This window comes from Mustela putorius, unplaced genomic scaffold, assembly GCF_011764305.1.
Source record: "Mustela putorius furo isolate JIRA1106 unplaced genomic scaffold, ASM1176430v1.1 tig00000867_pilon_pilon_pilon, whole genome shotgun sequence".
Classification (NCBI taxonomy): Eukaryota; Metazoa; Chordata; class Mammalia; order Carnivora; family Mustelidae; genus Mustela; species Mustela putorius.
This window is the reverse complement of record NW_025421501.1, coordinates 3024881-3043578: the sequence shown is the minus strand read 5'-3', so window position 1 is coordinate 3043578 and position 18698 is coordinate 3024881. Positions and strand designations below refer to the sequence as shown.

Genomic DNA, 18698 nt, shown 5'->3' with positions numbered 1-18698 from the left:
AAGACAGTTATTTTTAGGGTGACTTACTCGATTTTTACCGTTCATCCTATGACACCATAAGCATCCATGGAAAACATCTTAAAAGAAAGAGATGGTTAAATAAACACCAAACATCGGTGCATAATTAGCAGTAGGAGCTTCTAAGAAGGACTGAGATTCAGAATGTATCTAGCTTGTCCCGCTGGTTCCTGCATGGTCACCTCTGAAGCGAGCAGCATGGTGGCCCATCACTGCCAGACTCTTCTGAAATCGGCTCTAACTCTGTGTGCACAATGTATCCTGCCCTAGTGTCGGTCGCCTGCCTGTGCCACTCTCTGTGTCCTTACCGCTGCCGTGTGTCACAGTCGCAGACTGGGGGTTCTGGAGCTGTCACTGAAACGCCGAGTGTGGGAGCTGGCGGTGTAGGTTCTTGGGGTCACTGAAATACCCCTTCCAGCTCTCTTCTTGCAGATGCTTTGATACAACATCCCTAGCCCTGCCGGAAGGGGACCAGTCCTCATGGGGGTTCCTAACCTGAGCCTCAGGGGCCCCTGACACTTTCGACCTCAGTGTGGAAGCTGGCCCTCTGGGCTCCCAGCACAGCCCTTTACTGCCTTCTGTTTTCATAGCTGGCATCCTCGTCACTGGCATTGGACACAGAGCCTGGAATCACAGTGAGCTGTGTCCGCTCCCCTGCTCCCTATCCTCACAGACTTGCTTTGAAAAGCGTGGACATGAGCTTCCCCTAGGCCTTTAGGACCAATATGTCTCAATACTGAAAGAAATCCTTTTTTCTGTTTTTTTTTTTTTGGCCTTGACTCTAAGATAGCAGAGGGAAGCTCGAGCCGCTCCGAAAATTACAGAGAAGCCTGGTTTTGTGCACCCTGGCTGTCTCCACTTCCCCAGTGCAGTCGTCTGTCAGAGAAGGTTTAGGGAGAGGAGCCCAGCAGTGGTGTCTTGAAGTCCTTGGCATGTTCTCTGCCTAAAGACCTTTGACTTCCAAAAAAAATTCAGAGGAGTAGGAATTAAAACATGCTGGTCCTGTTCTAGATAATAGCTCTTCCCACTGGGTCAGTGGCCACTGTTAATTCTTCTGTTTGTAGCCTGAGATCGTGTTGCCTCAAGTAACTCCTTTACCAGCCTCTCCCCCCTCCATTTCTGTTTCCACAGCTCCATGGTCTCTGTCAGCTAGCAGAGCATTTGCTGGAAGAAAGACAGCCCAGCCCTTGCCATGATGGGGAACTACAGCCATTTCTATATGAAGGGGGGAATAATGTGGGAGAGAAATTACCTCTTTACAAAGAGCCAGATTGTCACCGTGTAACAGCCACTGTTTCACGACAGAGTCATGGCGATCAAGTCTCTTTCCCTTTTTTTCTACATTTTGGAATCAACTCATTGCACGATCAAAGATGATCCTTCCCTCTTTTTTCCCCCCTTCTTTCTTTTTCTCAGAAGATTCGGCAGTCTTTTGTTTGGAGCATAGATGAAGTTCTTGAAAAAGACAAAGTACAAGCATGGTGTGAAACTCACTTTTTTGTATGCAGCTAGGGTGTGCAGCGCACTGGTGAATGTGGCCCGTGCCTGTGTCTTACTTTTTGGAATTTATTTCTGTGCTTCCTCTTGAACATGGTACCTGATAATCTTGGCATTAACACTACTTACGGCAAACCAGGAAGCCGTCTGTGTCCCGTGTCCTTCTGAAGAAGCTAGCAGGTTCTTCTCTTCTGTCAAGTCCCGAACGAGCCCTTTCCAGCTGGGGTCTGACGTCGTTACCTCATCCGAAACAAGCCACCACTAAGTCAGGGTTGGATTTCCAGAATCTCCACTGGGCTCAACGCAAACTGATGTTTGGCTGACCAAAAAGGATGTAGTCGAGCCAATTTGTTTACGTGGTGCCCGTGCCCTTGGGAATCAGACTAAAAATTAAGGAACAACTACAACCAGCGCCTCAGGAATAAAACTTAACCCAGAAACTGAAAGGCTTTGAATCCGGAAGTGGATGATTCAGAGTGGTCCAGAGTTCAGAGTGGGATGTTGAACTTGGGAAGTACATAGTTTGTTGAGATCTGCACCAAATTCAGTGGCCCCACGAGGCCCAGCCTCCCTTGGCTCTCACTCCAGGAGCAACTGTGCCCTCCAGATGGTGGCCAGTCTTCACTACATGTCCCCAGGATGGGACAGAAGCTCCTGTCTGGTGCGAGGGCGTAAGGAACAGGAAGGCTCTTTAATGCAGGAGGACAGTTGGGCATGTCCAGCTGGAGAGCCCAGAATCCCTAGAAAAATTTCGTCTGGTGGTAGAAGAGAGGAGATGGGTGCCTCTTCCATGAAAATGGCTTTGATGCTCGCTGGCACCGTCCAATACACCTACTGGGAGCTCTTTACCTCAGACTGAGATTTTCTTGGAATGATCTCACATTCACTTGCCAGGTGTTTGCAAACATAAATAAAAGGAAAATCACCTCCACTTCAGATACACAGCTGTACTCGCATTGAGTATCCCGATCTGTCTGTATTCTGGGTACCGTTAAATATTTTTATACGTAGGCATTCATGAAGTGCTAAATAAATACATTATTATTCAGAAGAGTCTGTTGCCTGATTTGTCGTCACTGGCCAAGTGTGTGCGGGGCCTTCATGTCCGTCTGTCCTGGGGTTTCTAGTGCAAGTGGTTTCAGAACTCGAAAGCCATGTCCTATAGCTAGAATCTGAGCCAAAAGCAAGCCGGACTTCTGATACGAGTTGTGGACAGGAGGCTGATTTTAAATATGAATGTAATTTTTAAAAATGATTTCAGTCTTGGAACAAAAGAGCAAGGAGCAAAGATAACTAATTTTGCATAAATTGTTGAAGCCAAATGCCAGTGTTTCCCAAATAATCTCGTGTGGAATTTGAGGTCCTGGCTTATCTTTTCGAACTGTAAAAATAAATAGGTCACTTGATGATTTGATGTATTGGGTTTCTTCTTACTTATGAATGTTTAGGTGTCCTGGTAACAAAACAGAGGTGTTCCGTGAAAAATATTCATCTTTTCCCTCTCCAGTACTCACTCTATAAGGTAATCAGTGTTCACAGTGTGTCTGTTTTTCTTTTCCTCCCCCTCTACTCATACAAATACATAGGGTTCATTTTTATGTTTTTTTATAAAATTTATAAACTATATTAACAGTGTATCATGGGCATCCTTCCAAGTCGATATTTATGAGTTTAATTCATTTAATTCATTTTTTTATTATTTTCTTTTCTTTTAAGTAGGTTCTGTGTCCAGTGTGGAGCCCAATGCAGGGCCTGGACTCACGACTCTGAGGTCAAGACCCCTGCCCCAAGATCAAGAGTCAAACGCTTACTAACTGAGCCCCCCAAAGTGCCCCAAATTTAACTTAATTTAATAGCTGTGTGGTGTTCTAGAGGATGGATGTACCCTAGAATATTGAAATATTGTCATATTTCATAAACATCAAGGTTATATTTCCTAGAATTTTTTTCTTCCCCAATAATGGCATAATAGCAGTCTTTACCCACATAGCATTATAGATTGTTTTTATTTTCATAGGGTGGGTTCCTAAAAGTAGGATCACTACCTTGGAGGATATGCAGCTTTGATTTTGATAGATTTACCAGGTTACTTATCTAAGACTTGTGACATTTTACTTTTTGATGAAAGTGCCTATTTATACATAGCCTTAGCTTAATTTTGTAAATAGAATAAGCAAAAAATTTCCTTCGAATTTGCATTTTCCCAGGGAAATTTTTATATGTTAATCATTTACTTTTCCTCTTTTGAGAATTGCTCGTTTAGCACTTTTGCTTATTTTTTCGTGGACTAATTTTTTCCTCTTCTCCGTTTGTAAGTCATATCTTATCAGCGATGTGTGTTTACCCAGTACATTATGGGTCTTACGGTTTTACCATCATTCTCATGGAAAAATTTATATTGTGACGCAGTCTGTTTATATTTTCCTTTACTGTGTCTGGGGTGTTATTTGTTTAAGATTTTCCCTCCCCTCCCCTTGCAGGAGTAGGCTGTCACCTTTTCTCTATCTGTGTCTTATCTGTTTCTCTGTCAGATGTTTGATTTGCCTTTCTTTGTTCAGACCGATATGAGGTGTGGGTCCTCTCCCGGATGGACAGCCAGCACCATGTATGGTCAAAGCCATCCTGTGCCCACTGAATCGAAATCTCACCTTTACGTTATGTATTTCCTCCGTATTCAAAGAGACTTTCCCAGTATGCCCTCCTTTCTTTTTCTCTTGAGCCTGTTCTGCTTTAAAATATTTTATTGGGATTATTAGATTGCTAATACCACTTTTCAGACTCAGCCTTTCATTGCAAACTGTCATCTTTTGTATATTTTCCTCTGTTCTTGAATTATTTTGCATTCTCCAGGCAGATGCTATCAAGCATATAATTCTGTTTCCTGTCATAAATATAAACGTCCTTTGAATATGATTATTCTCTTCATTTTAAATCATGGAATTTATGGAATATATTCGTAGGTCAGGGCATGCCTTGGAGGGGAGCAGATAATTGTCTGTCCCTTATTCTCACTTAAATGGGTGAGAGTATCAGGCCCTGACATTTGCCCAGTATCTGTGTCTGTAGGTTCTGCTTAGATCCGTGCCCACTTCTGCTGACTGTTACTAAAATCTTAAACCAGAAGGGAGGCTCTTTAAGGTAAATTTATGTTACGTATCGGAGGCACAGAAGCTCAAATGGAATACAGAGGAAGAATAGGTTCCTAGTGGGTGAAATTGATCTCTGTCCAAGTCCTTTCCTGGTGAAACTGGCATGTGGGAGCCAGCATTCTTGGCCTCGTTTTGCCTGGTCATCGCCCATTTTAGGGATGTACTATGGCTCTTCCTAATTTGCCCCTCTTTGCCACTGTCCTTTTACCTGGATGCTTGTGTTCCAAACCTTGTTTGTTTTTATGTCATCTGTATGCTTATATTGAAATTCAAAAATGAAGTTCTGAAAAACACGGATGCCCAAGAGACAAAAGACTTAACTTTAATTTCTGTCTCACTCCAGAGCTACAGACTTCTTTTAGATTCGTTTCATGAATAAAAGTAAAAAAATTTTTGGAAAAAAATTTGTGTTCCAGGAAGGGCATAGAATGAGCAAGGGTACAGAGACAGGACTACAAGGAACAGAATTTCAGGTAGCTAGACTTGGAGTCTGAAAGTGAGGTGGGTGGAGGGGAGTCCTAGGAGAGAAGTCTGTTCAGCCCTGGAAGGGTCTGGAGCTGGGCTTTTACTCAGTTTTTCAGGAAAGAGCCCTTGCAGACACATGATCGACATGACCCATCTTCCTTAATACTGACCGGCCAGTTGGGAAGGTAGCAGTGGTATAATGTGGCATTCCCCAGAGATAGTTAACTTTTGACTGCTTTGAGTTATGTACAAGAGCTCACACATTCTTGGATCAAAATAGACACAACCTCCAGGTGTCCTGTATGGTGAGGTAGGTGTGTGGAAAACCAACACCACTTGAAGACCATTCTGTGACCAAACAAGGAGACCAGTGAATTTGAGAAATTTGATAACATTTTTTAAATAAAAGGTAATTACAGACACATGTGCATATATATGTTTAAATTATAACAACAGAAAGATGAGGTAAACCAGCTGTGAGCGTATGACATGGTCCTTGGGTCCAGCGGTCTGTCATTCTCAGGTATGGGCTGCTACTTCCTAGGAGCAGATTATTGGATAAAAATAAGAACAATGAAATAAATATTGATAGTATTTTTAATAACCTGTTAAATCATTTTTAAGAAGAAATACCATCAGTATTGTTATTTTTTTAGATATGCCTGGTACACCTTCCAGGACACCTATGCCTTACAGACAATTTGAAAAAGGCCATGATCAAACAGAACTAGAGTTGCCACCCAGATTCACTGTTTATAATCCAGACAACCTTGTCAAGTTTTTCATCTAAAATAAGGGATAATTGGGGCACCTGGGTGGCTCAGTGGGTTAATGCCTCTGCCTTCGGCTCAGGTCATGATCTCAGGGTCCTGATATCGAGCTCCGCATTGGGCTCTCTGCTCGGCGGGGAGCCTGCTTCCCCCTCTCTCTCTCTGCCTGCCTCTCTGCCTTCTTGTGATTTCTGTCTGTCAAATAAATAAATGAATAAATAAAATCTTAAAATAAGGAATAATAACAAAGATGGGGGCGTTTTTTGAAAATTAAATTAGATACTGTTTTAAAGACACATGGTACTTACAGTGGAGTTATACACATATTTTTTGGTGTGAAAATTATCCATTATAATCACAGTTTTACATTCTGGGAGCAGATGGAGACATGCCTTACTTTTGGTGTTTTCAACACAATGCCTAAGCACAGGGCAGCTGTGTCATCTGAGATGCCCCTGGAGAAAGAGGGTCTTGTTCAGTGCTTTAGGGAAACCGAATGCACTAGACTTATGAAGGATGGTAGGTTTGTATATGGTTGTACCTTCAAAACCATGTAAACTGTGCTTCTGGGTGATTCAGGGGATTTTCAAGGCTCACTTTGACTTTCCATATGTGTGATTTTTGTTTTCCAGATAGACCTTCGAATCTAACATCTGTCTTTAGGAGGCAGTAGTTAGCACAGGGACAAATCCTTTGCCAGTAGTGGTACCTTGAAGCTTTTCCTGTATTTAATGAGTTTGCTGCAATACACCTGGCTATATGCTTAACATTTCTTAATATCCTTTGTAGAATACAGAGGCTTATTCTTCCTTAGAACAGCAAAAATGGAATACTGCATTTCTTGCCAGAGTTGTTACTGGTTTATCCCGGACAACCGTAGGACAGGCGGGTGTAAAGGAGTTTCAAATCTATTTATGATGGAAGTACTGTACGAAATAAAACCAATAGCTCCTCTCTCTGGCTCTTCAGTCCAGGCTTTGTTTTGTGAATCCCCTTACCTGCCCTGCACACGCACACACGCTTGCACACACACTCACGGGCGAATCCCTGTTATAATGTGGAGGTTGTTTATTTCAACAGCTTCTCTGATCTGCTGAAACTGCTTGCAGAGTTTTCTCATACTGACTCTTCCCTGTTCTGGCCAAGCGGACCTATCAGTTGAAACATGGTCTTTGAGTATCTGAAGGCAAGAGGACTGGGAATTGGCTCTTGTCGCCTTGCTAGGTTCTTAACAGAATCCAAAGACTCCTGTTTCTCATTTGATGTATTGAATCACAGAGAAACTTGGGTAATTGACGGAAACACTTGAGTGGGTATAGAATCCTTTTCATTAGATTTTCAAGGAATGAGATGAAAATGAATTTTTAGACAAGATCTCCCTTCGAAGGGTGCTCTGGGTTTCTGAAAGCCCTCGGTAGACGGTCCTTTAAATGGGTGAAGGTAGCTCACTTTGTTCCCGACTTTACTTGGAATGGCCGGTCCGGAAACTAGTTTTGTTTTGTTTTGCTTTGTTTTTCCTGCTTGTACCTAACCTGATTTCATTCTCTTTCTGCATCTTCCACACCTGACTTTACATTGCATAACACACCAGGGAGAATACAAAAAAAAAAAAACCCAACTCATTCAATTAAAAAAATTCTTTTTCACACCCGGCCTCCTACCAGTTTCTGAAATTCCTGATATTTCTTTCAAAGAAGTCATCGGTGTCTTAGGTTTTTGTTTGTTTGTTTGTTTGTTTTTCACTCCAAAGAAGGGGCTGCGGAGACAAAAGTATGTTTTAAGTTCTGCTTCACTTAAACGTTTTCTGTGCACATTGATCACAGAGCAACGGAAGCTTCGAGAATTAAGGGCAAGTAAATCCAGCCACCGAAGCTTATGAGAACTCATTCCAAAAAAATAGTAAATAAATATTTTAAACTTCCACTGACCTTATTAAAACACACAGCCAAAAATACTCCGAGCCATTCTCATAAATTAGTCATCTTCTTGCAAAACAGCTGGTGGCAGTTTGCTGTAATAAAAGAGCAGAAATCAGAAGACTGGGAGATCCTGCCTTGGCTCCTTCACAGGGAGATTAAATGACATGCTAACATGTCCCTGATGAGGAGGCCATGCATGAGAGGACTGAACCAGATGATTGGTCGAAGTTAGAATCCATAGGAAGAGCTTACCGGAAATGTTTGGGTTAGACTAGAAGCTTCACCTCCCGCAGCGCTGCAGGGTTTGCTAAAAGACTGTTAGGGTTTCCTCTCCGAGGACAGATGATGTCTGAGTCGGGATTCTGTTGCACAGAGCGGACCACTGTCTACTTGACCTAAGCAAAAGGGCCTTAAATAGCTTGCAGGGTTGTTGGGAGGGCTGGAGCAGCAGACTCTAGGCTGAATTTCCAGGAACAGCTCCCAAAGCCACAGCACAGAACCGGGTTATCAGCAGGAGGTGGGGAGGGAGCCTTAGCACCAGGATGTCAGCTGGAAAGCTACACTTTCCATTAGCAACAGGAAATGCTCTATGCCCCGCCTCCTGCCCCTGATCCAGGTCTCAGTCCTTGTCTTCCTGTGGGGTGGAATCTAAATCTAAGCTCCTAGGTACAAGGGAGTCCTGAGAGGACACCTTTCCAACCTCTGTGTGCCAAATGGGGGTTGGATTATAGCTTCTGAGAAGCCAATCTGTTATATCCACCCTGGACCATATAGCTAAATATGTATAATAAATAACATTATAATGCGTGCGTGCGTGCGTGTGTGTGTGTGTATGCATATATATATATATTTACAATATGCAGAGTAAAAGTACATCCCATTTTTTAGAACTAATGTATGTCAAGGGGCGCCTGGGTATCTCAGTGGGTTAAGCCTCTGCCTTCGGCTCAGGTCATGATCCCAGGGTCCCAGAATCGAGCCCCACATCAGGGGTTCTGCTCAGTGGGGAGCGTGCTCCACTCCCCGCCCCCCGCCTGCCTCTCTGCCTATTTGTGCTCTCTATCAAATAAATAAATAAAATCTTAAAAATTTAGAATTAATGTCAAGTCACTCTGCCTCTAAAAATAACTTTTTCTGGCCATTCCCAAGAAAACACCTCTATGAAAATTGAGAGCAAGCCCTATATTATTTCCTGAAGAGGGATTTAAAATTGGGGGTCCTCCTTTCAGATTTAGGTCTGTCATTATCTGTGTCTCCCCTCACCCCCCATGGGAACCCTCCGCCTTCTCAATTGGATATGCTCTTTACCATGCAGACCCGTGAACGAAGAGTCGGAACCACCCGGGGTTGAGGCTCCCGGCCGCTGGCATGGCGTCTACGTGAGCAGGACGTCTCCGACGCCATCGGAATCTGCGACCACTGTTAAGTCCCTCATCAAGTCATTCGACTTGGGACGGCCAGGTATTTCATCATTTCGTCTCATGAGCAGAACTCCCATGCAGACCATGGCCCCACGTATCAAGCCTGTCTCTACTCCAACACTGGCCCCGAGGGGATGCAACCATAGGGTCTCAGTCTAGATCATTCCATGCGGAGCCACTGTATCCCAGATACTTGCCTCAGCCCAGCAGGCAGTCCAGGAAGACGACAGTGAGGAGTCTGGCTCACGTGTAACAAAACCTCCTCTTTCTCTCCACCTCTCCCGTAGCTTTAATTCCAGACTTGCCACCTTCCTTTTCTGCCTCTGTGTCCATTAAACTCAGGTCACGACCACTTCCCTCTTAGCTGGGCCAACCAGAGGCTTCGTTTCCTAGGAAACAAGGTGTTGAGTCTGTGCAGCTGGCTGTCTAGCAGGAACCCTGGCCTTCCCCACCTCCCCTCTTAGACTTTTCTCTGCCTGGTCTTGTGTGTGACCACCTGTGCTGACCTGTCATTCCTGGTCTTGATACATTCCCAGCTTTTTCTAGAAACATCTCTCTGGCTCACCGATTTACCTTTCTTCACTGTTAACTATACATATGAGAAAAACGCACATCCATACACACAAAAATATAGTAAATAAAGGAAACCGAGTACACCTCTGTCCAAAATAGCAGTGTATTTCTTCTCTTGACCACAGCAGTTATGCCTGTTGTGTAGAGACTGAAATCATAGCTAATGCTAGGACATACCTGGTGGTCTTTGCTAAAAGAGTTCACAGCTCAGATTAAGACAAGACCACGAATATTAAAAGATGCAAAAGCCCAGTTACTGCATTCAGTCCATGAAGACGGGAAGTGAGTTAATAATAATAGTTTGTGCACAAACTTTCCTGTTCCTTCTTACCGTAGATACCTCATCATGTGTGTTTTCTTGTCCCCTGGGGTCCCACCTCTTAAGACCATTCAGTTGACTGCCCCGCGCCCCCTGCCCAGTTCAACACTAGTCCAGAGGAAAGAGAACAGAGTAAATGTAATCTGTTATAAGCAGTATGGGATGGTTTTATAAGAACAAATCAGGAACTACTCTTTGCTACTTGGAACTGAAACTACATAGAAATGTTCCCATTTCTTTTCTTGGCAGGTGGAGCCGGACAGAATATTTCTGTCCATAAAGCCCCCAGAAGTCCCCTGAGTGGGATTCCAGTAAGGACTGCTCCCGCTGCTGCTGTCTCCCCAATGCAGGTATTTTGAGGGTCTTGGATGTGTGGGTGGTGGTCCAGGCCACGAGGGCCCATGATGCTGGCTCATGCTCAGGAAACAAGAAGTGAAAACCACTTGGTGTATTTTTGAGGCATATTGAACATCATTTTTAATAAACCATGAATAGTAATAGCGAAACTTCCATTGAAAAATTGTGATTTTGATGGGTGCCTGGGTGGCTCAGTCAGTTAAGTGTCTGCCTTTGGCACAGGTCATGATCTCTGGGTCCTGGGATCGAACCCCACATCACGCTCTCTGTTCAGTAGGGAATCTGCTTCTCCCTCTGCCTCTGCTCTACCCTCCCTCCTCCCCCTGTGGCTTGTGCATGCTAGTGCTCTCCCCCTCTCTCTCTCTCCCTCCCTCTCTCAAATAAATACATAAAATCTTTTTTAAAAAAATTACAGTTTGAGGCTTAATAAAGTTCTGAGAGAGACACCATATAAACCTCATACGATTTGTTAATGACATTTTGTTCCCCATAAGATACATCTGAAGTTGTCAGTTCAATGAAGATTATATTTTTTTACCAAAAGTGGATATTGAACTAGATATTTTTTTCAAGGAAGTGTTTTATTTTGTTTTTAAAGCACCCCAGAGAGAGAAAATGTTTACGATTTATAAATTCTTAGAGTTCACTGGGCAATCTGTGTCACCTTTGACATATTCTGAAGGTTCTAGACCAGAGCTTCTTGGCCTCTTGGCATTTTCTTTTCTTTTTTTTATTTTAAGATTTTATTTTTAAGTAATCTCCACACCCAACCTGGGAGCTCACAACCCCTAGATCAAGAGTCGCACGCTCCACTGACGGAGCCAACCAGTCGCCCCTCTTGGCATTTTTTAAGACTGAGACTTTCCATGTTATAATAACATTCAGCAGCTCCTGCTGAGCCAAGGGCAATGTCATTCACAAGTACCCTTTTTTGGTGTCCTTAGCAGCCAGTGTATGTTGTTTGGGATTTTTTTTTTTTTTTTTGGACATTGAGATAGATCACAAGTAAGCAGAGAGGCAAGCAGAAAGAGGGGGAAGCAGACTCCCCACTGAGCAGAGAGCTCGATGTGGGGCTCGATCCCAGGACCCTGCGATCATGACCTGAGTCAAAGGCAGAGGCTTAACCCACTGAGCCACCCAGGCATGTCCCTCTCCCCTTATTTTTAAGATTTTATTCATTTATGACAGAGAGACACAGTGAGAGAGAGATCACAAGCACAGGAGAGCCAGAGAGGGAGAAGCAGGCTTCCTGCCAAGCGGGGTTCAATCCCAGGACTTTGGGACCATGCGGGGTTCAATCCCAGGACTTTGGGACCATGACCTGAGCCGAAGGTAGACACCTAATGACTGAAGCCACCCTGGCGCCCCTGTTGTTTGGGATCTTTTCAATTTTTCTTTTTCTTTTTTTTTTTTTTAACTTTTTTGCCCTGGAAGATACCTTGTACTTCTTATGTAAAACCAAGTAAAGCAATTACTTATATTCTAATAATCACTGAGTTTTTTAATGAAACTGAAACAGATCATGCTTCATTTTGATTTAAATTCATTGAGCTACACACACAAGATTGCTGACAAAACATTTAACAGCTGGCTTCTTGCCAGGGAGTAAAAGCCTGGGTTTGTATTCCGATTGTCGCCAGCATCCAGCTAGCTCCGTGACGTCAGTGAACGTGGAGTTGAGAAGAGACATTTATCACGTATTTCTAGAAAACAGGTGGAGTAAGTGTAAGTAAACCCAGTCATCGTGGGAAGACTAATAAATAGTAAGCAGAGAGTTTTGAGTATTTATTACTTTTGCTTATAATATAATTTAATCTTAATAGGGGCCATGTTGAAAACTAGCTTGCAAAATTCCTGAAGATTTAATAATTGGCCCTTGTGAGCAGGTGCACACCACCGGCTCTGATTCATGTATAAAGTAAAGCACACGCCTTTTAAATATATACAGCTTGAATGTTTCTGTATATATCCATATACCTAACACCAAGATAAAGCATCTTCATTGAATCAGTAAGGCCCTCTCCTGCCACCACCCAGTGGGTAATCTGTTAATGTAGCCATCATTCTGACCTCTGTTAATCTTAGATTACTGTCATATTGCTCTAGTCACTTGAAAAGAGAATGCATTAGGGACACCAGAGTGGCTCAGTCAGTTAAGCCTCTGCCTTCAGCTCAGGTCATGATCCCAGAGTCCTGGGATCGAACTTCACATCAGGCTCCCTGCTCAGTGGGGAGCCTGCTTCTCCCTCGCTTCTCTGCTCATGGTCTCTTCTGGCTATCTCTGTCTCACTCCCTCAAATAAATAAATCTCAAAAAAAAAAAAAAAGAGAGAGAGAGAGAGAAAGAATGAGTTAAGAACTCTCTCTTGCTCCCTAGCCCCAGAAATCACCACTGTTTATGGCTTGTTGTGTATCCTTCTAGGTGTTTTTCTTTCATAAAATGTGTGTGTGTGTAGGGAGGAAGAGAAAGTTTCATAAATTGGATTACACTGCACATTATTCAGACACGGACTCATTTCACTTGTCATTGGAATGTAGTCCCTGAGGGCACGGATTTTTTTTTTTTTTAAAGAGAGAGAGTGGGCGCATTGTGTGCACATGTGAGCAGGGGGAGAGGCAGGAGAGGGAAAGAGAGGGAATCTTAAATAAACTCTACATCCAGCACAGAGAGAGGTTTTGCTTGCTGTTATACCTCTTGTCTGCAACAGTGGCTGGCACACAGTCATATCACAGTAGAAGCTCAATAAATATTTGTTGAATGAATGAAGGAATATACCAGAGACATCTTCAACTGTCAGTGTTTGGAGAAATAATGCATTCTTCTTAAAGGCTGTGTGGCATGCGGTGATCTGTTTAAACACTCCTCTGTTGATGCACCTTCCTGCAAAAACAGTACAGGGAAATTCCTTCCATGGGTTTCGCCCACTTAAGAAGTTCTTCCCGCAGGAGAACATATCAATCACCCTTAGCTTCCAGATACCGGAAATCACTCTAGCCCATCCCATCCCGCAGAAAGGAACTGAATACAGGGAGAGCTCTGGTGTCCACTGCGCTTCCAAGAAAGGTTCCCAAAACATCTCAAAGTTGGTCGGTGAAAGGAACTTCTATTTCTGGCAAGTCTTTCTCTAAGGGCTTGCCTAGAACTACTGCTTCTGTCAAAACACAGCAGCCACTTTAGGCTCCTGCTACCACAGATGTGGTCCCGCCCAACCTGACAGTACCGTCCTCCCAGATTTGTTCAGGATTTCCTTCTTTTTAAGACTGATTAATATTCCATTGTGCATACAGACTGCGTTTTTTTTTATCCCATTCATCTGTCCATGGACGGGTAGTTTGTTCTGAGCTCTTGGCTATTGTAATGCTGCCAGGAACATGGGCGTGCAAAACATCTCTTCTGGATTCTGTTTTCAGTTGTTTGGGGTATAAGCCCAGAAGTGGGACTACTGGGTGGTACAGGAGCTCTATTTTTAATTTTTTGAAGAACTTCCCTACTATTTTCTATAGTGGATGCACCATTTTCCATTCTCGCCAGCGGTGCACAAAAATTCCAATTTTTCCAAATTTTTGCTAACACTTGTCATTCTCTCTCTCTCTCATTTTTTAAAAATAATGACCCTCCGAACAAGTGTGAGGGGATATATCACTATGGTTTTGATTTGCACTTCCCCAATGATGAGTGATACTGAGCATGTTTCCATATATCTGTTGGCCGGTAAAAATCCATGTTTTTACCCACCCCCTAGAATATACATAGAATTTTCCAGGAAGGTACTCACAAAGCTGATTAATAATGATTACGTCCCCCCCCACCCCCGGGGCACCTGGGTGGCTCAGTTGGCTAAGCATCTGCCTTCGGCTTAGGTCATGATCTCAGGGTCCTCAGATCAGAGCCCCAAGGCGGAGATGGGGGGGAAAAAAATCCCTGCTCAGCAGGGAGTCAGTCTGCTTCTCCCTCTCCCGATCCCACCCCTCATCAAATGAATAAATACATTCTTTTTTTTAAAAAAATATTGATAAAATAAGTTGTTTTAAAAGCTAACACTGGTGATTCCTATGAGCTTGAGAACTGTTGCATGGACGCGTGCACACACACACCATGTTTACGTATCAGGTGTCACAAGCTCACCATGCTGGTGTGCCCTTTGGTTTTTTAGAGGCATTCAACGTACAGCAGTGTTCGGCCGGCCAGCAAAGGTGTGACTCAGCGTTTGGATCTTCCAGACCTTCCCCTCTCAGGTAATACCTTAAGGAGCAAACACTTTTGGGATGCCTGTGTGGTTCAGTTAGTTAAGGGTCTGCCTTCGGCTCAGGTCCTTATCCCAGAGTCCTGGGTCAAGCCCCACGTCCTTATAGGGCTCCTTGCTCAGCAGGGAGTCTGCTTCTCCCTCTCCCTCTGCTCCTCCCTCCTGCTTGTGCTCTCTCTGTCTTTCTTTCTGACAAATAAATGAATAAACTCTTAAAAAAAAAAAAACAGGGGCACCTGGGTGGCTCAGTGGGTTAAGCCTCTGCCTTCAGCTCGGGTCATGATCTCAGGGTTCTGGGATCGAGCCTCGCATCAGGCTCTCTGCTCAGCGAGGAGCCTGCTTACCCATCTCTCTCTGCCTGCCTCTCTGCCTACTTGTGATCTCTCTCTCTCTCCCTCTGTCAAATACATAAATAAAATTTTTTAAAAATTAAATTTTTTTAAATTTTAAAAAACAGCAAATACGTTTGACCTCTTATTTTGTGAGGTTTGCTTTTCTTCTTTGCCTGAAACTGAGCTTAGAAAAATAGTTGATGGCATTTATTCCAAACAATTTAAGACTCTGTGTTCTGGATGTTAGATCCTACTTCCTGCCACTGTACTTCTCAGTGTGCATCTGTTCAGGAGAGATGTCTAGCTTTGGGGAGTTTTTTGTTTGTTTTTTTATGGAATCTCAAGAGAATATCTTAACCATCTTTAGAAGTAACTATTTTTAGAAAAAAAAATCTTATCTGATTCTGAAGGTCTCTTTGCTTCCACAATTCCTAAAATATGCCTTTTTCATGCTGTCTTTGCCTTTGAATGTGGCCTTCTTCCTGTTGTTACTCTGGTATTTTTTAAAATCCGGACCCTGCTGGTGACACCGTGGTTGGAATCCACAATCCTCCCTGTCGCTTTGTCACTCCTGTGCCTCGAGTGCTGGTGGCCAGTGTGAAGCTGCAGTTACAGAGCAGCGCACACAGGGTTGGGCTTGTCTCTTGGCCCCATCATTCTACCTCCCGGGGCTGTGGTTTCCTCATCTCTGTGTTGGAAATAGTGCTGTCTCCCTCAGAGGTTCACTCCAGGGGCTGAGTGAACGCAGCTGGCTGTGGGCTGAGCAGAATGGGTGACCTTGACCTTAGCTTCTGTTCCTTTCTGCTCAGTTCACCTGTGAGAGCAGACATTGGCAGAAGGGTAAGCTTGTCCCAAGTATATGCCTCAGAATTATATGTGTAGGACTCTGTGTCCTTACTGTAAAGCCACAGAAAAGATGAAAAGAACTCTAAACAAATTATTTACTGGTGCCTCTAGCAGGGCAAGAAAGCCAGAAATCCGGACTGCGTAGAGAGAAAGCTCTGGGACCAGGGTGGGATTTTTTTCTGATTCTTTCTACCATGCTGCCTTCTGGTAACAAGGCAGGGGATTGCTCTGATCAGCAATGTCATAAAGAAGTGATAAAAGCTTATCATATGAAGACTTGGAGTCAGAATAATGACTCCGAGGAAGAAGGAAATGCTAGGGGTGCCTGGGTGGCTCAGTGGGTTAAGTCTCTGCCTTCAGCTCAGGTCATGATCTCAGGGTTCTGGGATTGAGCCCGGCATCAGGCTCTCTGCTCAGCGAGGAGCCTGCTTACCCATCTCTCTCTGCCTGCCTCTCTGCCTACTTGTGGTCTCTCTGTGTGTTAAATAAATAAAGAAGGAAATACTGTCTAAGGACAGGAGAATAAGAGGAAAAAAACAAACAAACAAAAAAACCAGAAAGGGTGAGTGAAGCCAGTAGAGCAGGCTCTTTTTTCTGTGCAAACAAGTTCCCCCTTCCTAGAAATGGAAGGGAGGTCAAAACAGAATATTGGAAACCCGCCTGATTTGCATTCTCTACACTTGCTCTGTAGTGGAAAATCGGGGATAACTTGGTTACGGGCACAGTGATGTATTCCTAGGCAAGCTTATTTTTGTTTTGTTTTGTTTTGTTTTGTTTTGTTTTTGTAATTGTGGCTAAAATACCCGTAACACAAAACATACCATTTTAACCATGTCTTTATGTACCACATGAGCTTTTGGTCACAATATTTGTGTCTTCTCTGTCCCTCCCACATTGCCTTTTGTGTGAAGAAGCCGTCATTTTAATGTTTTTTTTTTTTTTTTTTTTAAAGATTTTATTTATTTATCAGAGAGAGAGGGGAAAGAGCAAGCACAGGCAGACAGAATGGCAGGCAGAGGCAGAGGGAGAAGCAGGCTCCCCGCCGAGCAAGGAGCCCGATGTGGGACTCGATCCCAGGACGCCGGGATCATGACCTGAGCCGAAGGCAGCTGCTTAACCAACTGAGCCACCCAGGCGTCCCAAGAAGCCGTCATTTTAATTGACAAGCTAAATCTGGCGCTCAAACCCTAGTAGTTCTTGCCCCAAAGTAAACCATTCCTTGTCAGTGCCCCCCCTTTGCCCCACCACACACCTGTCTACGCGGATGATTCTATTTACTGTACTAAAAAAGGGTTACGTGGTAAAAACGGCTTGCTCGGGTTAGCCTTGCCAGCTTTGAGGTCATCAGAAGCTGCCGAAAGGAGATTAATGCACTGTTTTTGTTGTTCTCTTTAGTGATGTAAGCACTGTTTTTCCTCTCCTCTTCCAAGCTCATTAGCCTCACTCCCCACTTTGCTACCCATAATTGGCGGCTCTTAGCCATACAAGCAATGTTTTCTTCCATGACTATTTACGGTGTCATAGGAGGCGACCGTGGGTTCAGCCTGGTCACAGAGGCCTGTCGTGTGGCATTGAGCAAACCACCCTTGTTCTCCGAGCTCCTGTTACTTTGTCAGTATAAACCAGATACTCTCAATGTTTTCTCCAGATCTGTGCTCTGGTGGTCCTTCAGGAAATACCATCCGGAGGATTCTGCCTGTTTCATTAACCTGTTTTAACTCCTAATAGAACAGCAGAAAAGGAGTCTTTAAAGAATTTATGTTTGCTTATTTTTAGCCAGCCAGACCCTAGGACTGGAATGGCTTTTTTTTCTTGTAAAATCGTTACCGTTCTTGGTACCCAGCTTTTTGCCTGCTGCCACCTGTGACTTGAAAATCCCACTGGGTATCTTCCAGCCAGCTCTCTCTCTCTCAGATGCCTGTCAGTTCAAACAAAGTGCTTTACTGGGAGCAGGGCTGGCTCTGACGGGGTAGGACCTGTGCTGAGGGTGTAGAAGGGCTTTGGTTCATGGCTCCAAGGGTGCCATCTTTAAATTCTTCATAATTTTTGAATGAGGGGCTAATTTGGCATTAGTCTCTGTGAATTATGTAGTCAGTCCTGCCTGGAGAATCCTCTCTAGAAAAGGCCATGTCCCGATGTGCGTTTTTTTTTACTTAACTCTATAAACTTAAATTTATTATATATTTATACTTAGGAATCCAATGAGAATTCTGTTGTACTTGAGAAGAAGGTGTGGTGACCAGTCAAATTTCGCTTCTAGGTGAATTTTCTCTTCTAGGAATAGGTGACTATGTTGTTCTCCACACAGATCTTTTAAAGGGAAGGGGTGAGGACCTGAAACCGGACCCTTATCTCCGGAAGAGCCCCTCGCTGGAGTCCCTGAGCAGACCCCCTTCTCTGGGCTTCGGGAACACGAGGCTGCTGAGTGCGTCCACTGGGGGCTTGAAACCGCAGAGCAAACTCAGGTATCACGTTTACACAGTGAGACCTCACTGGGTTGGTGGCCTTGTAATCTTCCTTCTGTTTCACCGCCTGTGGTCAGTTTACTTGTATGTGTATTTTTCCTTAATGAAAACAACCAGACACAAAACGTGCCTTCAGCATGGGAAGTGGGCCCTGGACAGCAGGACCGTGCAAAGTGAAATAGGGCCGTGAAACCAGAGTGGATGCAGACTCTTGAGGGGTCATTAGTTGGGTTAAGAAGTCTGGAAAGGGGGGGGCAGCATTTCTGCCAGGGGCCTGTGGGGGTTCCCGTGAGGAGCCCTGCACAACATTCAGGGAGCTGGGGG

The 18698-nt window shown here is 44.0% G+C and overlaps 1 protein-coding gene and 1 long non-coding RNA gene across 10 annotated transcripts in view; one reads left to right on the top strand and one right to left on the bottom strand.

Moving 5' to 3' along the window:
* Positions 1–18698, top strand: part of SPECC1 (sperm antigen with calponin homology and coiled-coil domains 1) — a 221990-nt gene that overhangs the window by 134259 nt on the left and 69033 nt on the right. For 7 of the 9 annotated variants that reach the window (XR_006608242.1, XM_004779879.3, XM_045085435.1 and 4 more), the window contains 4 exons: positions 9134–9279; positions 10381–10481; positions 14642–14723; positions 18218–18374. Coding sequence is in view for 7 of the 9 variants with exons in the window: in XM_004779879.3 (XP_004779936.1) it covers positions 9134–9279; positions 10381–10481; positions 14642–14723; positions 18218–18374 (486 nt within the window). In the remaining 2 variants the exon portion in view is untranslated. Of the gene's footprint in view, positions 1–1149; positions 2564–9133; positions 9280–10380; positions 10482–14641; positions 14724–18217; positions 18375–18698 lie in introns of those variants that run through there. The other 2 variants (XM_004779883.3, XM_045085438.1) reach the window with 1 other exon arrangement.
* On the bottom strand, positions 5042–8382 carry LOC106004429. The gene is made up of 3 exons (XR_001177420.2): positions 8071–8382; positions 7561–7910; positions 5042–5669 (listed from the first exon to the last, which is right to left on the bottom strand). It is a non-coding gene; the product is annotated as an uncharacterized LOC106004429 (long non-coding RNA).